Source organism: Achroia grisella, unplaced genomic scaffold, assembly GCF_030625045.1.
Source record: "Achroia grisella isolate CSIRO2021 unplaced genomic scaffold, CSIRO_AGI_Agris_v1 utg782, whole genome shotgun sequence".
NCBI lineage: Eukaryota > Metazoa > Arthropoda > Insecta > Lepidoptera > Pyralidae > Achroia > Achroia grisella.
In genome coordinates this window covers 4941898-4963966 of record NW_026713022.1, presented here as the reverse complement: position 1 = coordinate 4963966, position 22069 = coordinate 4941898, and the positions used below count along the sequence as shown (strand labels likewise).

Sequence of the window (22069 nt, the reverse complement as noted above, 5' to 3'; positions counted from 1 at the left end):
AATTCTGCAACTTACCACTAACAGATAAATGAACGCAAGTTCATTGATGATGTGATGTCTGTAGTCTAGGGTTGCCACTAAATGTGCCGCTCAGTTCCATTTCAATTCCACTCTTAAAAAACATAAAACGGCAAATTCCGCAGCGTTATCAGGCGACCTAATATTATTTACACAACAATATTGGCCCATATTATACACACCTTAAGAACGAATACATAAAATAATAATAAATGAAACGAGAACGCTAAGTCCATTATATTTTATTCATAACTTATCTATCAACATGTATTACATACCTATGCAATGTCTCTACCCGCTATATTTACACAACACTGTACAGGCGCGCTCGCGCACAATAAATGCTACGCCACTTGGTCTCATTAAAAACACGAGAATTAAACTACATCGTTAATAATATTATACAATACAACCACCAGCCTTTTAAAAGGAAACAAATTGTGTACATTTTTTACATTATTCAGTTCGTAGTGCAAATTCTGAAGGATCAACATGTTAATGGAAATGGAAGAAATCGCTTTTCAGCGATATGGCCGCCCATTGTTGCCTCTTTCCTTTATTAATGTTGCAATATTTATACATATTTATATATTTATAGTGTACATAAATATTTGTATTCTGTGAGGAGAACAAAAAAGAATTTTCATTTCATTTCATTTAAATATTGGGGGAAGGTGATTGTTAGTAATATGGACTAATAACCCCATCGCTAACAATATACCATATCAGATTGACCTCCACTCGGTTACCTCTAGAAACCATCGCGATAAATCCATGGTTAATTTACCACGATGGGTTATCTAACTTGGCCTCATGCTCATCTTATCATCCTCCACTGGTGCCCCGCCCGCGTAAACCGTTAGCGCAGGCGGGTGCACCATTCCATTATCATCCATAAGAACATGTCAATATAATTTATACATTTGAATTAGTGGGCACTAACAGAGTTCAAGGATAAATGACTGTTACATACTTTTAAAATTTTGCTTTCTGAGAGCGTCACTTATGTTACCACGAGTGGTATTTCATACAGGAGTTGTAAGGATACACCAAACACCGGTGCCTAAAATCATTTACAGAATGCATAAAGTTTATCAAATCCCAAGAAAATGAAAAAGAAAATTAATTATAGTTTTCCTATTCTTCTAATGATTTTTTTTGTTTATTTACATGAGTATTCTTATTTTTGTGATTTTATAAATAATGAGAGCTGAGTTTTTGTAGATTTGGCATAACATAAGAGTTTGTTATTACAATCAAAAACTATATATTACAAAGACCTATTGCTCTACATTAATAAAATATTATGATTTGTTTTAGGAAGGTATATATTCCCTATTTAGGTATATATACCCCTTACAAGTAATCCAACAGATATAGTTTTAAATTAAGAATAAAAATTCTTAGCTAAGATTGGCTAAGAATTTTTATTCTTAATTTCCGTTTTAATAGTCTCTACAGAATTTGCACTTCTATTATACATTTGAGAAATAAGGCACATAATTCTGCATTATTCGTTACCCGGCAGACCAAGTGCATGACAACAAATAAACCGTGTTAATTAATACTAAACGTGGCGAAGGCATCCTCATAAGACACTGCGCATATGTTGAATACTCACACACAAATAAGTCTTCTATTCGACATTAAGTACGATCATATGTGTATACAGAACTGCAATGTCTCTACTGACACGGCTTCACTAATTGCGAAGATATATGCAGTGTTCATTATCGAAAACTCAAACTATGCCGGCATTCTTTTTCAAAGTAAACTTTTCTTTACATATAAGCCTTCCTCTTGAATCACTCTACCTATGATATCTATATATGATAAAAACTGCATTAAAATCCGTTACGTAGTTTAAAAGGTCTAAGCGAACAGACAGCGAAAGTGACTTCATTTTATGCTATGTAAATATTGCACAATAATGTATACAAAAGAAACTCACTGCCTGCATAACCTTTAGGTAAAATTACAAAGGCAATATTCCCTAATCCAATTGTTTAGTGATTTCAGAATGTTATTGCATGATAATTGTTTTCTATATATTTGTATATATAGAAAACAATATTTGTATATATTCTATTGTAGGAAATTCATGACAAAATTTTTCTATTTGAAATCACATATATGTAAGAGCAGGATACCCCTGACGCAGTCTTTGCTTTTCTTACTAGGTCGTCCCAACAATATATTATTGAAATGGAATTGTTTTTGAAAGAAATAAAAAGTTTTTCATGTTCATGTAACATTTTAGTTATTAAATTACTATTAAAGCACTTATAACTTCTTTCATCTTTTATAACTTTCTTTTATTTCATAATTACAACTTACTTCTGAAACTTGACAACAATGCCGTTGGGTTTTCGATATTGTACGCTCCTTTCTCTATGCATCAAAATTTAACTACAGCGACATGTATTAGCGACTCTCGCCACTTAGAGAAGTGAGGAAAATCCGCGTCTCCGCTATTAGTGAGCCTTTAACGCCACACACACTAAACTGGGACTATAATTTTGTATGGTTCGTACACTTTGTAATTTAAGGCATCTGCATCTTATTGTCAATATATCACAATACAACACGCTCAATGTTTGTTATCGTACATATGTACCGCGCAGTACCGGCTAATAATACACAAACATAATAAAACATAACCAGAGTATTTCAAAAGCTGCCTCAACACGAACACTTCGTATTGCTTATCAAAACGGAAGACAATAAATTTTCATTATAAAATCCTTTAGTATTCTACATAACAATCATAAAATAAAATAAGTCCAATGAACAAACCAAATCCGAAAGTTTCCTTATATCAGAGAGATTCAAACTGAACAGTTTTCACGAGTGCGCTGAAAATAAACACAATAGTTTCACTGGTAGGCGTCTACTTATCTATAGGTCCAGTCCGAGCCGCTCACCTGTACAAACTTAACAATACTGAGATTTAAACGAAACGGTGGTCAGTCTGAATTTACATCGATGGCCGTTACAGCTATGGGTATGTTTGATCACGTAAAAATAAATAGAATATTGAGGAACTTAACTTTGAACGTAGCCTAGTCGCGCCCCGGCAGCCGCACCGTCCGACACAGCGAGTAGGTACTCACAGTACGTATTTACAGGAACAGTACACACATTATAACGGTCACACTAGCTTCACATGCGTGTCGGTCACGTATTTCACGAGGGTCTTCTTGACGCGGAGCGCCGTCAGCCGCACGGGAGGGTTGGCGTGCCAGCACTCCGACATCACCGTCACCAGCGCCGACAGGGGCTCCGTCGCCATCCACCGCGCGGGGATCGGCGGCCGAACGTTCTTCGCCACCACTACTGCATGCATGTCCTCGAACGATGGATCTGACGGCACGTATTCGTGGTAGGGGAGCGCGTACGCCTCTACGTACTGGCCCTTGTCTCCGCTGGCGCATCGCCGGCACATCTCCCATAACACCAATCCTAGCGAGTACATATCCGCCGTTTTGAACGCTTCGAAGTTCGTGACGTCCAGCTTCTCGTCGAGCACCTCGGGCGCCATGTACCGCCGCGTGCCGACACGAGTGTTCGGCGCTATGTCCACCTCGTTCTGTTCCGCTACGAAGCGCACCGCGAGACCAAAGTCCGCGATGGCACACTGCCCGTTGCGTTTGACGAGGATGTTCTTGCTCTTTATGTCACGGTGCGCTATGGCCGGCTTGCCCTTAGTTCCGAATATGTCCATGTGAAGGTGCGCCAATCCGCTTACTATCGAGAATGCCATCGTCACTAAGCTATGCGTATCCAGAACAACAGTTTGCAGGTAGTCGTGTAGAGACCCGTTCTCGTGGTAATCCGTGATAAGTAACATCTGCGTCCATGAGCCATTGCCTTTGATGTCTGCAGCTATAAACCCGAGGATATTCTCGTGACGCATGAGGACCGTTTGATATATTTCAGTTTCTCGGAACCACGACGCTTCCTCGGTGGTGAAGAATACTTTTACGGCCACCTTCTCGCCTCGCCAGTTCGCCAGCCAGACTTCGCCATAGCGTCCTTTGCCTATAGACTCCACCATTTGTATTTGTTTGGCCACAGTTCTTTGCACGAGGAGCGGCAGACCAGAGCCGGAGCCGGATGAGATCTCTGCGTGATGTGACGGCGCCGGTGGCGTTGGCGGTCGTTTGCAACCGCGTCTACGTCGTCTGAATAGCAGTAGAAACGCAGCCACGAAGCCTACTAGCGCCAAGCACAAGGCGGCCGCAACGAAAATTGTGGAATTGGCGGAAAGGGATGAGTGTATGCCTGTTGGTGTTTCCGTCACGTCGGGAGGAGGTTCTGGCAGCTGCGGGTACAGCTCTCTATTACAGAAATCTGACTCGCAGCATTTGATCGCTTTGGGATGCTGATGCGGTACTTGACTACTTTTGCACTGAAAAAGAAAGAATAGATACAAAATTAGTTTCTTTATAAAAATATAATCTTTCGGTGTAAAATTCTAAACAGATATGATTTATCTTTTATATTTACTGATAAACACATAACACTCGGTTCATCTCACTACCTGTGGCCACGGAATAAGGAAATAATAATAATGACCCTGGACAATTAACACAGCGTCATCCAGTGAAGCTAAACATAGCTTGTGTTATAATAAGAATAACCTGGACAATTTATACGGCGCCATCAGTCCCAAGCTAGGCAGACCTTGTGTTATAGGGTTACTAGACAGCAGATAGATATACTGAAATATATCATTTTTGTGAATACCCAGAGCAATACAAACAATTATACTCATGAATACAAATGTTTGTAGTGAGCGAAGAAACGAACCTGGCACCCCTAATAGCGTAACACTACATTTTTTGCCAGATTGTTGTAAGAGTTTCCATTCCATTCCATTCCAGTAGTAAATCTAGAAATTAAACCCCTTACCATATTTTGACCAGGACAATAGACACCATTAGCGCCACTACACGGGCCTAGTGCTTACGATCCCAGATTAACCCCATCGAAGAGAAAGATATTACTGTAGTTACAGTTAACAGTACAATTTTTATCACAGTTTGGCTTGACTTCATGGTGAATTTGTCACGATGGGCTAACTGACCTGACCTCATGCTCATCTTATCATCCTTCTCTGGTGCCCCGCCAGCGTAAACCGTCAGCGCAGGCGGGTGCACTATTCCATTATCATCCATAAAAAACATAGTAGCCACAACCACGCCGAGTGCCCACCATCGTATAATAACCCCATCGAAGAGAAAAATATTATTTTTATATTATTATTACAGTTAAGTTACACAAGTGTCGGAGAGGTTAAAGAGTAATCGTCTATCATGGTATGGGCATGTGATGTGTAGGAATGAAGATCATATCTTAAGGAAGGTGTTACATATGAATGTGGATGGTTATAAGGGCAGAGGAAGACCGAAAAAGAGATGGATGGACTGTGTGAAAGATGATATGGTAAGAAAGGAACTAAATAACGAGATGACAGCGAACAGGGATGAATGGAAGAGAAAAACATTACGCCGACCCCAAAAAATTGGAATAAGGAAGAAGCAGGTGATGATGATGATTATAGTTACAGTTACCATTACATTTTTTTTTACTGAAAAATATCCGTGTAATATTCAAGTTTATATTAAATAGTTGGTTGCAACTCACTTGCATGAACCCGGACTCGTCTGGCGGCAGACAGCCCGAGGTGCGGTCCTGCACCACATAGCCATTTTCATCGAGCACTTCTTCTACAGCTACGAAGCAGTATCCGCCGGGCTGCGTGAGGCAGGTGCTGTTGGCGGTACCATCAGGGCAAGCGCTGGGGCCTGAGCACTCGCAGTGTATACCCACGCCTGTAATAACCAAACATTTGACAATTAGATCTCCTATAATTTCAAAACTGAAAGTGTGAGTTTTTTTGAGAAAACTTATTTTGTTACAGTTACAAATTTATTTTTATACATCAAGAAATAAGTCTTTGATACAATACATCTTTACATAGTATAAAACAAAGTCGCCGTCGCTGTCTGTTGCTTATATCTTGTAAATTACGCAACAGATTTTATTGCAGTTTTCAGCAATAGATAGAGTGATTCAAGACGAGGATTTATATGTATAATACAAGCATGTTATACTATAGAACAAGCCGAGAAATTCAAAGATGTAATGCCGTGCGAAGCCGTCCTTCGCTAGTAATATAATAAAATAAATAATAGAAACCACACATCTCTGTTATATTTTACTAGCTGTGCTCGCTGTTTCATCCACGTGAAATTTATAGCCTGTATTTTATTCTGATGTATAAGTTATATTACTGTAAAGTTTCATCAAAATCCATTCAGTAGTTTTTGCGTGAAAGTGTAACATCCATACTCACAATAATTTCGCGTTTATAATATTAATAAGATTTGCAGACTTCATAATTGGTTTAATATTTCCAATTCTTCAACTATCTTTAGAGAAATTTCAAAGATAGTTTAGGATTAGGATTAATATTGTTGTATCTATATACCAACTAGATGTCGAAAGCAATGGCAATTGGTTCTATCATTCAATTACACGCTTATTCTCATTTCATCACTTGTAAACAGGCATAAACTCGACAATTCGATTGTTGCAATTTACAAAAATGTTCTTTATATGGCAACCTTTACTTTCCCCTTTGTTCCAATCAAAAGATACACAAATTCTGTACAGTCATACAAACATACTGAAAGGTTAAAAACAAAATTACTTATTTAAAACTAACAAATACAAAAACAACTGTTCATCTTTTGTTGCTTCTTAGAATCTCAAAATCAATGATTAAATGATCGTTCATGAACGTCTTTTTAGCTGAACCAATGTTCCGTATCGCTGATTCGATCTCGGCAAAAAATAACTGCTTCCACCATAGCGAATTAATTCCATTATCTATACTTCTATACTAATATTATAACGCTGAAGAGTTTGTTTGTTTGAACGCGTTAATCTCATTGACTACCGGTGCGAATAAAAAAATCTTTTTGTGTTAGATAGTCCATTTGTCGAGGAAGGCTTTAAGCTATACAACATTACGCTACGACCAATAGAAGCGGAGCTGCAATGAAAAATATTCCAATGGATGGAGAAACGAAACGCAGACGAAGTTGCGCGAGTCAGCTAGTACTTTATATAGGAATGAAACCAGTAATGTTTAATAACCAGTAGTATATTACTATATTATATTACTAAACATTAACAAATTAAAGTGGTGTCACAAGACCCAGACTAGATTATTATAAATTAGTTTGGACCGAGTTAAAAATAATTTCCATGAACACGCTAATGGAATGTAGCTGGCCAAATCTTTATTATATTAAAATTTATTCTTTAATTATGCCGCAACCATAGCTACGAATTCCTATATCACTTATTTACATAATAGTTAGGCAGGGGTTTTATCATTTTTGAAGACATTACTAAATCAAATATTGAGGAAATGCGCAAATCCTGCAAACCTATAACAAACATTATAACCAGGATATATCTGAAAGGTATGAACATTTTACATCGAATAGAAATTATTATTTAATCGATAACCGAAATAAATCATACCAGACCGGACAATAGCGTAGCAAAAAGGGAGTTATGCGTTTTAAATTTCCTAAGATTTTTTGGTGCCAGTAACAGGTAACATCTGAACGTCCATGGGCCGCTAACAATTTGCTCGTTAGAATACAAAGGGATATCAAACAACAATAGATAGCAGGTAACGTAGTGAAATCTACGGCCTGACGGAAAAAGAGTAAAAAATGCATTAATAATCATCAAAAATAATTAATAGAGACTAATACAATTTGGTTGCATCATTACATAAACTTTATAGTTTATTAAAGTCAACTTCGAAATAACTCCTGCATTTCTGTAACTCATGTGAATATAAATTTCTGCTAAATAATTATATGAATATATAAATACAGTATCAAAATATACAATACTAAATTATATATATAGAAGATTTGCGAAAATTCAAACAAGGTATCTAGCAGAATAATCTATACTAATATTATACAAAGAGGTAAAGATTGTAACTTTGAATGACAGGGGTAATCCGGTACTACTGAACAAATTTTGAAGATCCTTGTAATATTGGATAGTCTATTTATCGAGTAAGGCTATAGGCTATATAACATCACACTACAACTTTAAAAATGTGATGCAGACGTAGTTACGCGAGTTAGGTAGTAGTAGATAAAAAGCAAATTTACTTAGTTTCATCGTAATTATATCCAAAAAAAATGAAACAGCTATTCTTCATTCACTTGCATTTCACCAACATGATCCATTTTATCATTTGATTCGGTTGAATCTCCCTTCATATCAAACTGATTATTAAAAACATGAGTACAAAATAATCATTCAACATCTTTATCAACAACAACAGTGTATCAACACTAGATGATAAAATATAACTATTAAAAGCAATTTGAAAGGGTTTACAATATGATGACAACAAAGCAACTAGTAATCAATACACGCGTAATTGTAGTACGTATCCTACACTATTAAAAGCGAACAATGTTTGTACACAAGTAGTTATCTCTTTAGGTGATCAAATAATAATTTTTGACTTAACAATATCAATAAAGCTAGACACGAAACTAACATTTGATTCAACAAAATTGGAAAATATAAAAAAGGTAAGTACGATCTAAATTTGAGCGTCCAGGTTATATTCACCTCACTATTTATACAAGTGTAGATGTTATTCGATATTCTTTTAGATATGCATTAAGGAAAAGACAGTACTTTTATATTTAAACAAGAAATAGCTACCAATGATAAGACAATCAAGTACGATTTGATATAACACAATCAATTAGTTGAAAATATCACTTTAATATTGATATATTTATCACCAACGATAAACAAAATTGTGTCGTGATAGCAAGAATAAAATATTATTCGTTATATACCAATAAATCTATACATTTTCGCAAATAAGAAATAATTAAGAATCTGGACATCATTTATTACGTTACGACATATCAGCAAGCTTTTAGTCACCTCGACGAACATAAACACAGAAAACTATAAACAGAATAAATGAATAATTCAGACGAGACACTCCTTCACTATATTTAACATCTCAAAACTCACAATGCAATACATGAAAAGATCACAATCTACAAAGGTGCTGTTTGCAGCATATTTGAACGTTGAGATTTAGTACCGGCAGACATCACACAGTTCCGAGAAGAACACGAAATCGCTATTCCTTGAACACTTATGATTGCCGAATAGAAATGCAATAATCATGCCCATTTGCAGCCGAGTTTAGACTTATGAACTAGTTTAGATGTCAGACGATGGTGTCGCACATACTTTTCAGTCTCATGTCGTCGGCGATCGTTCGGAGCGAGCCCAGCACCGTGTCCGTGCTATCATTTAAATATAACTTGGGACGCCGCCGTCTGTCGACGGCTTTATTTTTACACCACGGAGATTATTGTGGACGGTCACAACGCACGCCGTCTCACGGGAGACGTTACGGTTGGCGCGCGCGATATGCAAGAATCACCGAGCGCAACAAGTCCGGTTGTCGCGACGCCAAAGGCGCAAATGTGAAATGACGGGCGGAGCGAGAGCGGCGTCCCCCTGAGCTCGGGCCGCCCCCGCCCCAGCCCCCGCCCCGCCGGCCACTGCGTGCAGTATGCAATGCTAGGCTCGCTGCACAGCCTCCACATGGCTCCACGGTGCAGATAACGCGACGAGCAACAAACGCGCCACGCATCTATGATCCGAAACACACCAACGCGATTCATTGACGTGCCGATAATGCTAAATGTTTACACGATCTAGTTGTAACACATAAACAATAAACGCTGGACCAAATAACATGATGACAGCAAAAATATTATTAGTTACGGAGAACAACGAACCGCTTTGATGACAATATCAGGGTTACTATTGAAATAAACAAACAGCGCAAAATTTATTTACTTTTATATTGCACATTTATTAACATTTGTAAATGGATTATCCGAAAAGTCAGACACGTGAGATACAGATATATACATAATATTGGTGTTAAATTATGTTTAATTTAGATGGTATTAAGAAATACGCATATAAAAAATTATCTCGAGGCATAATATTCATACTGTGCTGTACTGTACTTCCTTTAAATTTAACAAGGCTTACAATTTTAGCTAAGGGCATAAAATTGATAGCAAGCACTTCTTGTGTTTCAACATCTGTCGGAAGCTGAAGCTTTTATAGTTTACAGCCAATCTTTATATCTCAACTTCCACATGTTATTATGGAAACGTAACCAATAAAAGATGACGACGCTTAACTAATCGGAAGACATTATGCGATACTTTTACGACTACCTCATAATTTTGTACTTTATTGTTGTTTTCCCTGTTGGCGCGCCTTACTTGTCTCTGCTGTGTTCGGCGAGTTGCGTTTTCTGTATTATATAATCCCTTGGATGACTACCCCTCCTTATTTCGTATCCTTGACTGTTTTCTTATGTTATTTTAGAAAGTTTACTAGCATCGCCGGATAAGGGCAAGTCGGCGCGGTGGTCGCGTCGCCTCAGACCAATTTGGTCATGAATCGGTCTTATCTCGTTGCAAAAGCTATGGCCGATCTCACCGCGTTCGTCCATATGTGGCTCACGTGCGCACCGCGTCACTACCCGATCTGTACCACATCCAATTGCCGCAATGAATAACGGTGATGTCGATTCTGTGGCTACATTAATGCAACTCAAGGATGCCTGCAATCGTAAAGTACTCGACCGATTTAAAATCGAATACGCCTGTGACGATTGGCAAATAGAATGTAAATTAGAGTCATAAATTCAAATTACACGCTCGCTATTGTTCCAGAGGCTCTTCTGGTACACCAATTTGCAAATAATCGAAGTGGCGGGCTATAATTTTAATCATGATTTGAGTTTCGATGACGTGATCGAGTTTAATTCCGTGTCGGGCGACAACTATCGCTATAGTAAATATCAGTTTGTGTACAGACATTTTCCCGTGGGAAGCACCCTCAATGTCCTCATAGCACCATAAGTTCGTCAACGAAGCGGAGTGATAAAATCTATAAATTGTCTAATTGTGCACAGATACTACCGACATAGTAGTATTTAATAGATACAATATACGTGTACATCTCATTCTAATAACATTAAAAACTGTTATATCAACTCTCGCATCTAAGGCCTGAAGAAACATCAAAATATTCGTATGATTCTTTTAAAGGAAATTATCTGAATTCTTAATTCCAAACAGGGATAATATTTTATGCAACACGTCATATCAACGTAGCAATACCACGGATGGATAAATTATTTCATACAATGTATAGAATGATTTAGTAATAAACTGTAGACAATAGTAGGTCGCGTCGTCGCACGGTACACGTCTTCATTTGAATTCGACAAACGGCGCAGTTGTTTCCGATATAGATGAATAAACATACAAACATACAGTACAGGCTGACATAACGCGCGAGTGCTTACAGCAAGCGTTGTTGCAAATCGATTTACTGTATAGATACCGGATAAAAGGGCAATTGATCAAAATGAATTTGATATAGAACATATCGTACACAAACTTGTTGTAAGTACCAACAAAATGCCTGCTTTGAAATTACAAACCGGAATAGAATAGTATAGAAAATCAAATAAACTTAACAAATTAACTAAACTTTTTTTAAATATTTATTGGTTTAGTAGCTGACCCGGCAAACCTTATTTTCCTATACAAATTATTATCTATATTAAAAAATCGGGGTAGATGGTATAAGAGTGAAAATGTAGGATCGTATCTAATTGTTAATGCAAAATTGTAAAAGAAATCAAAACATAAATAAAACCAAAAAATAATATTCATTTTTGGGGGTGGACTACTCTTATAACTTAAACTTACGAAAAATAGTTACCGTCCTATTCTCAGATCTGTATGTTCTTGTACACATAAAATTTCATAATATTCAGTCAAATCCTTTCCTAAGAGTATTGTCACAAACATTGTCACACATCAATTTTATATATATAGATTTTTTTATTTATTTTTTAGATTGTAATAATTTGTACAAAATATTATAGCTAATAATATAAAGACCAATTATAATAATTTACGCATAAAATTCGTTTAAACGAGATGTTAATACCTTTATAGGAAAATAATAAAGACTACGTATATTTTTGAGGACGATGGTCTAGTGGTTTTAGCACAACGATTTACTTCCGATGGTCGCAGATGTGATTCCTCGCACGGAAATAATAAATAATAAAAATATTTGTATTCATGAGTATGATTGTTAGCACTGCTTTGAGTGTTTCCTATGTACATTATGTAGGTATTAACAAAAAAATATATCTAAGGTATTTATATCATATCCAGAACACAACTCTGCTTAGCTTGGGTTTAGATCGCATTGTGTGAATTGTCCAAGAATGAAAAAATAAACTTATAGATCTATGAGAGCGGTCAAACTTCAAAAAATATATACATAAATATAAAAGTCTAAGGCTTGTTTATTTATAAACTTACACCACGAATCAAAAACCGTGATCAGAGTTACATTTTGATCGTGCATTACAGGGCTAAAGGTCATTTGTTTGTAGTGTGGACTGTGGTACACGGGCGCGAGCTCAGGCGCCGGCGATCTAGCGACCTCTAGGATTATCCAATTCGATCGATAAAGTCTCGAGGGGTGCAAGCGGAGAGCGCGGGGGGCGATAGGGGCCAAAGAACATAATTTATTCGGCGGCAGCGTGGCGCGCCTCGGAGGTGCCGCGTTCCCCCGCGCCCCGCACCCATCTCCCAACTCCTTATGGAACAGGATCTCGTCACATTTTTTGTGCACGGGGGATTAAAGAGTATCAGGTTAAACGCAGGTTGCGTAATAGTTTTTACACACCCTTAATCTTGGGCAGGTCCCCAGACGTTTAACGACCCTTTGTTGGTTATTGAAATGACATAGAATTTTTAGAATAATTTATTTATGTGTTTCACCTGTGGGCGATGTCCTACAACATGATAAGACAGTGACAATATTTGCGCGAGCGCATATCTTTGAGTGATTACATTGGATGGCGAACATATAAGTACATTCCAAGACCACTGTTTACAAAAATGATACGATATCATATTTACTAAATATAAGCATTAATTTTATATTATTTTGTGGACAATATTCAAGAACAAAATAAGTATAATATCCGTAGCGTATCATTCTAACCATTTAAAAAATGCAACTTTTATTTAAATATTTTTTTGGTGACACAGAATTAGTGAACGAAATATTATATATAAAGAATGACGTTGAACCTATAAATTTATCAAAATATTTTTAAACTAAGATAAAAGCGAAAGAAGGTTTATAAATAATTTATGCTTACAATTACAGAAACAAGAGATGTAGGCACATTAGCAGTCGGACTCGGCTTGGTGGAAATAAGTACGCCGTAAGCGAGTTCACTGATTCTTGATAAACAGAGTGTATCAATATTTACCAATCCCAGTGTCAACTTTGTCATGTTACCTGTTCGTGAGGACTTTTCGAGAATGCCAATTAACGCCAAGATGGAGAATAGAGCTGGACAAGCATTTTGTCAAATAATTAAATTTTTACCTCTCTCTCTTGTATATTCTAGATGTCATAGTAAAGCTCTAGTATTCATTTTACCGACCAAACAAATTCTTCAAATTAGAAGATTTTACATATAAGATTTTAATTCACAGATAGTAATCAACGAATTGCAAATAGAATCACTGAAATCAGATCAGAATTTCAGAAAATATCAATAGTAATAGTATAAACATCCTAGATAATAAATTAGGTCAACTGAGAACGTAAATGTAATAAAAAAAGTAGGTAAAGTCGTGACCCATTTATGTCAAATACATCTTGCTAAATGCAACATTTAATACATTAAATTACAGAATTCAAAGCATTAATGGAGACTCATCATAATTACAAGTCTGTTTTCGTACATGATTACTTGCAAATTTACTAGGAAACAATGTCCAAAATTTTCAAATACCGATGACTCACGTTGTATGAACTATGACTACATTATGTTCTTAAGTCATATATGGAAATGTTTATAAATTTTTCCTCAATGTATTAATGAACAGTATCTTTCATTAATCAACACCAGAGAACTGGAGGTCTACTGTAGGTAAGTACGTGACAATTACCACGAGCGAACAAATTATCATATTTATATTAGTACATCACATCCAAATTAATATAAACCCTTTGTTTTCGTGCTAATCATCGTTTTATCGAAAATTTCATATACTTCAAGGTATAAAATATATGAAAATAGCTACAATTTTACTTGGTCAATGAAAATCAAAATACCGATATCAACAGAATTAATGCTAATAAATTAGAACACACCTTCCGTATTGTGGACTAACAATGATTTATTATTATTGATGGAGAATCTTCTTAAGATTTATGTGCACAATTTACTCGGTTTATTAACATTAAACTGACAGGACAACGTATTGAATAGCTACCTGTACGAAAACACATTCCGGTCATAATTTACATCAAAGGAGTGGTCTGCTTACTAAATTAACATCACGATCGATCTCCTCTCCATATTCATGAGTGCACTCTGATTGTACGTAATAGTAAGTTTTCTGCGTACGGCTGATTGATTGATGCCCGTTAACTGCATGCATATCGTCCCGCTATAAACAAGACAACGGACAATTCAGTTTCTTTATACAACATAGTACTGGAAAATGCTTTAATTTTATTCTACCTCAAAATCAAAACATCAATTGTAATATAATGACTAACAATTCTATCGTCAACATGTTTAACATGCTGTTTACAATTAAACGTAATATTTTTAATAAAAACAATAAATGCAAAAATATTAATATTAAATTAAAACGCAATATGGATTTAGATATAAATATAAAAATAAATCTTCGATTTAAGGCTACATCAAAACATGTTGCTATCGAAATCTTATCTCTGAAGGTCGATCTCAATGTATTCGGTCATTGTGAACTTGCGTACCTTTCTTTATATTGTTATTACGTTGCTTGTCTCATTGAGTGGGTACCTAAGAGCATAGACATCTGTATTTCTCTACATTGTGTAAGAGAGGGCATTGGTTCAACGGTACGATCATATTGGTGCAACAGAAATCGATAGAGGATTGTGTTCTATTTCGAACGTATTAAAACAAAGATTGGCATGCGCGTACTTGGCTACTATCTGTAATGAATGAGTCCCGTTTACTGGAATGCGATAGATTACACTATTAATTGTCAATGTGTACACAGGGTGATAACGAGAGCTAATGTTTCACGTCATTGATTAGTTCAGGTTCTCGTTCGTTTGCAAAACATAACAGGTACAGCTATAAAACTTTCCAACCCAAACACTGCGTAGTTAGTAAAATCTTAATCGTGTCGAGATTACATATCTTAATTACTGGGCGTGGTGATGTATTGTCGAGAGTATACCATCAAGTGTCGACAGAAGATAACAGAAGTAGCCATGAATATACCACGTGCTCTGCACACAACAAACCCACCATAACAACCAACATATGCATGAACTGCGATATCACACATTTAGTTCATATAGAAACATTGTACGTATTCAGCTCAATTCCAAGACAGGTCAGCTATCATTGGCAGAAATTTACTACGCAGTAGATCGTAGTTATCACTGATAGTATATATCTAGGGCGTAAATTATCGATTCTGATACTACAAATCCTACCACTATGATTACAGATAGGAACTGATAAGGTTTACCGAGACAACGATAACAGAACTGGCAACTAGAAAGAAAATAAACAGGTTAAAAGTAATTAATTTACTGTCGACAAGGCAAAAGGAAATAACCTGATATCTAATAATAAACATACTTTTAAAGTACCTAAACATAATCCAGAAACAAACATTCAATTAAGGTGTCATACGTAGAGGGAGTTCGTTTCACTAGCTTCTGTATTTATGTCATTGCTAGTTATACATGTGACGACTTATATAAACATGGTCGTTTACAAAACAACAGATTACTCGCGCTGTCAATCTCTGCGACAGGAAGATCTTGAGAAGTATTATCCAGTATTTTTATTCTATCTCAATCTTTAAATTGAAGAAGAACATGCATATTTCTGTGAAATAAGTGTAATAAAGTAATAACCTACGCAAACAACAAACTATAGAAATCTGCTTCTAGAACTAAAGAAGAATTGGCGATTTACTTATTACTAGGATTAGAAATCTTTGCAGACTATATTTATGAAGCGAATTTACCTAATTTTAAGAAAGTGGCACCTCTACTCTTACTGTGTTCTCCAGTTTTCGTGTAGAGGTCACGCGATTACGTATGACATTAATCCAATAGGATTAATCTCATTGTATTAAATTAGCATCTATTGCAAGTAACACAAATAATATTCAATTGATTCTTGTCAAATTTTGAATGCTAGCAGTATTGATTGACAACGAACAATCGTGATTTAATGGCGATACAAAAACGAATAAACGTAGGCGAACCAGTATCCGTAAAGGAAATTATAAGCCTCCTATAAATCATACATTCAATGAATACTGTTAGATTAACGATTAAGGTGATCGTGTTAAATACTCCGCTAATAAGTTTTGATGCGACCTTCAACATTTAGAAATTCCTATCGCTACCCCCTGAGGGGAAACACAAGCGAGAGACTACAGCTATAATGATTGATTTCAATTATAAAAAAAGTGTATGCGAGCTTCACAACGATCAATATTATAATACGAAAGTTTTGTTACGAAACATATTCGAATCAGATAAATGTTAATTTAATGAGCTAGTCTAGCTAGATTTCAGGACCAATGAGCGTTTGTGGGCGATTTATTGTTAATGCAGTGTGTGTAGATCTTATGATGTTGCAATAAAGTTATAATTTGTCCGTTTAAAAGACAAGTTATTTGCAAGATGGATGGTATAGCACGAGACGACAGGTGACGCCCACGTTTGCATTGTTGCGTGAAAGTGGACACATAGGTTGGTTTGCAAACCCTAGAGCGGTTTTCAATTATTGGACGTCAAGTCTATATTGACGATCTGGATAATCTTTATCAATTTGCGAGGTCAAGCAAGCACTGAATGCACGAAGGAACAATCGATTAATTAAATTAATGTAAGATCGGGTATTGATACTGATTATGAGTTATGACATGTGTTAAAATTTGGAGGTAATTTACGATAAATAAAATTTTATATTACATTTGTATTAAGCTTTTGTATATATAAAAAGGCAAATTGGAATAATTGAGGTGCGATGTGAAAACAATCAGTTGCAAATGCAAACCGGTGTAAAATAAAACATTCTGTAAATATTTTATCAGTGAATAAAAAACTAGATGAAACTAGTAGATAATGACAATGTAATAACAGACAATTAAGGTCAACATTAAACCAAACATTTGGAGGTGCCGATTTATTCCAACCAAAAGCATAATATGGTAGGCAGATATCAATTAGTAACATAAACTGATATTATAATTTTCCAATCAAAGCAGAAATAAAGTCAAGACAATAAAATCGAAAGAATAAACAGTGAATTCCTTTTTAAAATTAATTTATATTATACCCATTTTAGAAGCACGCGCCATAGAATTCCAACCTGCTGTTACTTTAGTATAATTTATTCTAGAAGATACTCGATTTGACTCGAACAGCCATTATAAGCGGAGGGCGACGGTGTCACGGCCAGTAAAGATCCGAAATCGGTGTAAATTTGAATGGAGTAAGCCCAGAATTCGCGTGGGTGTAATAAAACAGCGAACTTTTGACCGCCGAATCGTGTAGATGTGTGGGCACGATATAGGTTTAACGGCACTGATGTAACATCGTAAATATTAACATAAAGTTGAGTCTTATGAAGTTGTAATGTAGATTTCCTATGATGACCAACCATAAAAGGACCGACATTCCATAAAGCTATGAAAGTAGTTGCCTGTTAAACCAGAAGTGCTAATTAAAATAGTTCTGTAATGAACATAATTAAAACTGTTGTTACTTACTGGTTCACAAATAGTCAAGTTATAAAGAATTAAAAAATGAACAACTTAAAATAATAGAATATAATACAATCTCCTTTATTTGTTCCTCTATATTTAGAATAGAAATGATTATTTAAGCACTTTTGCATAATCACATTTAATATAAAGACATACCACAATAAGGCATAAAAAATTTAACAAAACTTAAAAACAAACTTTCGCATTGTTTACCAGATATTTAAGAACAAAATTGAAAAGTATAATGACCTGGAAATTCCTTTGTAATATAAACAAAAGAAGGTTATCACAGCTTAATGCGGTGGATATAATTTATCTCAAGTTCAGTTAACGTGACATTGCCGAATAGTCTCTTATCTGGAAATGAGATTCCGATGGCATAATAAAATACAAGTTAGACGGAACAATCACAACAAAGCATAGTGAGGGGAAGAGGATTGTTAGTAATGGAGACTATTGACCCCATTGCTAAAAATGTACCATATTCAAAGTATCACGGTCGTAGGTCTATTACACTCTTATGAAATGTTAAATCTACCGTCAGTTCGGAATGATATCTTTCTAAATGTTGAACATGTTTACAATAATACAGATTCATTTTTAAATTTAAATTTGGTAGAATAGAGTGACCACCAGCATATTGCAAATCAGGTCAAGCTCCACGCGGTTCCACTGAAAACCATCGTCTTTTTCCTGATAATTTCATTTCGATGGGCTAACTGACCTGACCCCTATCTCATCCTTCACTGATGCCCTGCCAGCGTATACCGTTAGCGCATGTGGGTGCACGATTCCATTACCATACATTAAAAAAAAGCATAGTGATCGCACATCGCAATTTGAACTTTTCAATCTTGGCGCGTAGGCGACTTCCGTGACATTAACTGCTGGGGTCCACATTAACATCGAACCTGCGACTGACATACGACACCCATTACTATTATAATTCCATATAATGACCGAACATAGAGGCATCTCGATCGAAACCAGTGAAATCTCTCGGAGAGAATAAAACTTGAATATAAAAGTTTAAGTTGAAGCGAAAGGCCACGCCACGACCAGTGAAACTGTTATTTACTACCTTCAATGTTTTTATTACAACCATTATGTTTCTTATTATTGTTAGGAAATCAATTAATAAATTCTTATTTAAATGTGACTTCACGACCGTTATACCAGATGGGGCAGTCAAAGGCATTTAGATCGCTGTCGAGGTCATCACTTGGCTATGTATGCTCAGTAATAAATTCTTATTTACAAATATACTATAAATCATTTGTAATTTAAACATCTTTTGTGGTCTTCACTGTGGTCCATATTCTCATTGTATTTTTAATCATTAAAATGTTTTGTAAATTAAAATGTAAGACATAAAAATATATTTAAACAAACACTATGACTTCATTGATAACTATTACAATAATAACTACATTTCAATTAATAAAGAACTAAATAGATTAATAACTAACACATATTTTTAAAACAAAATAAGTAAGATAGTAAAAACTTTAGTTGTGCATTAGGAACATAGACATGTATGTGATGGAACCTACGAATAAAGTAAATATCTATCTATCTAATAAGGACAATATAATATACTGTATAAACATACAGTATAAGAAAATAATTCAGCCTCAAGTCATTGACGACATCGATACACTGTCGTGACCACAGACTATGTAACCCCGGTCGAAACAGCTCCAAACGTAAACTATTGTATTACCTGTTTAAACCTCGATGTTTGGTAATTCGATCGCTGTAAAAAATCGAGTTGTTTGACTGTACTAGTTTTTTGTGTGTAAAATAATATCGTACACACATGATTGCTTCAATGAACAAATAGTAATATGATATTTTTTTAATAAAAGCTTAATCAGTCTTACTTGCACAAGTTTAAAGATAAAACATGGCTGCGTAGATTTTAGTTTCGACCAAATTTTGAAAAATTGTAATACTTACTTTATCATTATATTTCGCCCAATTTACATAATATGTTTTTAAATTATAGCCTGTATGTTATTCTGACGTATAAACTATATGATTGTAAAGTTTCAATTAAAATCCGTTCAGTATTTTCTGCGTGAAAGAGTAATAAACAACCATCCATACTCACAAACTTTCGCATTTATAATATTAATAATAAGATAAATAGAACAAGACTATTTAATAATAACGAAAAATTAATATCAATATCGTTGCAAGGAACTTTCTTATAATATTTTTTATAAATCCTCTATTGGTTCTCTTCTTATATCTTTGACTATAGTATTGTGAGCTTTTTGATATAAATATGTTCTGAAAACTATTTTTAGGTTTTTATTAAATAAATTGCGAAGGAGTTTCTTCTGGGATTGCAGTTATGAAGACATATTACTATATTGATCACTTTCAGTACGCGTGTCAAAATGGGGCACTTTGATAGCTGAGAATAAATAACAAAACTAAGAGGAAAATAGCTATAAATGACCAATAAAACTGCCAACGCAACGAAGCGGGTGTTAATATGAGTATATAAACCATAAGAACAGCAATATCAGCGAGTTGAGGAGATGGCTGTAGAAAGCGCGCCCACGTGTGCCAAGAGGTCACCACCGCCTACGGCCGAAGATCAGAGCCATTGAGAAATACGAGGCTAGGTGCTCGACAAGCAATTACCGATGTAATTGATGATTATTGCGAAATAACGCGGGGGTGTACGCTTGTTTGGAGTGCACCGACGTCCATTAGCTATGCAGCCGGTGTTATGATAAAATAATGATGGCCCACCTGATGGTAACTGGGGTACATTTTGTATTAATTCATTTGCGTCTAGACTATTTAGGTTCGAGGAAGGCTGAGGAATAGAATTGAAATTACAGGATATTTTCTTTTATGAGGGGTTTTGGACCTGTAGCACTTTAACCTGGATAGATCTTTTGTGCTCGATCTTTTATAGCCTATTTTTAGAATCGATGGTTTTTATCTCCTCAGGATAGAGTGTATACTTTCCAACGGAGATATTTCGTTCATGCAAAGAATTACAGGATAAGGACGTTCTTAGTTCATCGGATTCCGTGGTATGTTCTTATACATATATAAACGAACTACAATTTCGTAATTGTCGCGTCGTATACAATATATTCAATCACCTAAACACCATCAGGTTGATAGTCAGAATCTACTATTGCAATTACATAAAAATGACATATCTACTCATCGTTTCCTCCAAACAATACTTTAGGCAAACTGGCTTGCCTGCAAACACGGAGCTGAGCACGGCGACGAGGTCATGGGTGGGCGAGAGCTATTATCTCGCGGAACGGGGCGGACAAATTAATATTTCAACGACACGCCACGCCACGTGGGTGACAATGTAATGGAAAAATGACAGTTGATAATTGTTCATTTTTCTGAATTGGTACAGTTGTTTTAATTGACAGATTAATGGTTAGCTCGGGGGCGAGAGCGCTGTATCCCCACTCATGTATATCAAAAATTAGAAACTTTTTAAATAGATACATCCAACAAAAAGCTAAATGAACATTGTGTCCCGGATGAACTTTCATAATAATAAAACATTTGACATATTGATTTTGATTATGTTTAGAAAAGATTCAAAGATTTTTATGCAATCCAATACACAACAAGCGGTAACACTACGGAAAATATCATTACAATTAAATCAAATAATGAACTATCAAAAATAAGCTTCTAAAATCTATTTTTATAAGTAAGATAAATATCATAAGTGCTTGCAGATGAAGACACGTCAGCCGCCAGTTTATAATTGCTTAATAAAATAATTAGTCAATAAGTTGTAGACGCAAAAAAAACCGTTAACCTGTCAGCGACGCCGTATAAAAATCTTGAAAGTACAATAGATTAGTGTCAAGATCCAAGATTCAGAAAAAAAGATAATAAATAATAGTTATTTAATAAATAAATCAACAGACAATCACACTGTCTTACAAAGACAGCATTAAAATACTTTGTGAAATCACACAATAAATATAAATTTAGAATAGAAAAGTTTTATTGCATTGAAATGT

General features: G+C 35.5%; 1 protein-coding gene across 2 annotated transcripts in view; it reads right to left on the bottom strand.

Annotated features, from left to right (window-relative positions):
- Nucleotides 1–1500: 1500 nt before the first annotated feature.
- The window catches only part of LOC131851244 (bone morphogenetic protein receptor type-1B), a 112628-nt gene continuing 92059 nt past the window's right edge, over nt 1501–22069 (bottom strand). The window contains exons 1-3 of one of the 2 annotated variants that reach the window (XM_059201709.1): nt 9349–9608; nt 5668–5855; nt 1501–4429 (exon numbers count right to left, since the gene is read on the bottom strand). In XM_059201709.1, the coding sequence (XP_059057692.1) occupies nt 3170–4429; nt 5668–5855; nt 9349–9361 (1461 nt within the window). In that variant the 5' untranslated portion in view covers nt 9362–9608 and the 3' untranslated portion in view covers nt 1501–3169. Of the gene's footprint in view, nt 4430–5667; nt 5856–9348; nt 9609–22069 lie in introns of those variants that run through there. The other variant, XM_059201710.1, reaches the window with a different exon arrangement.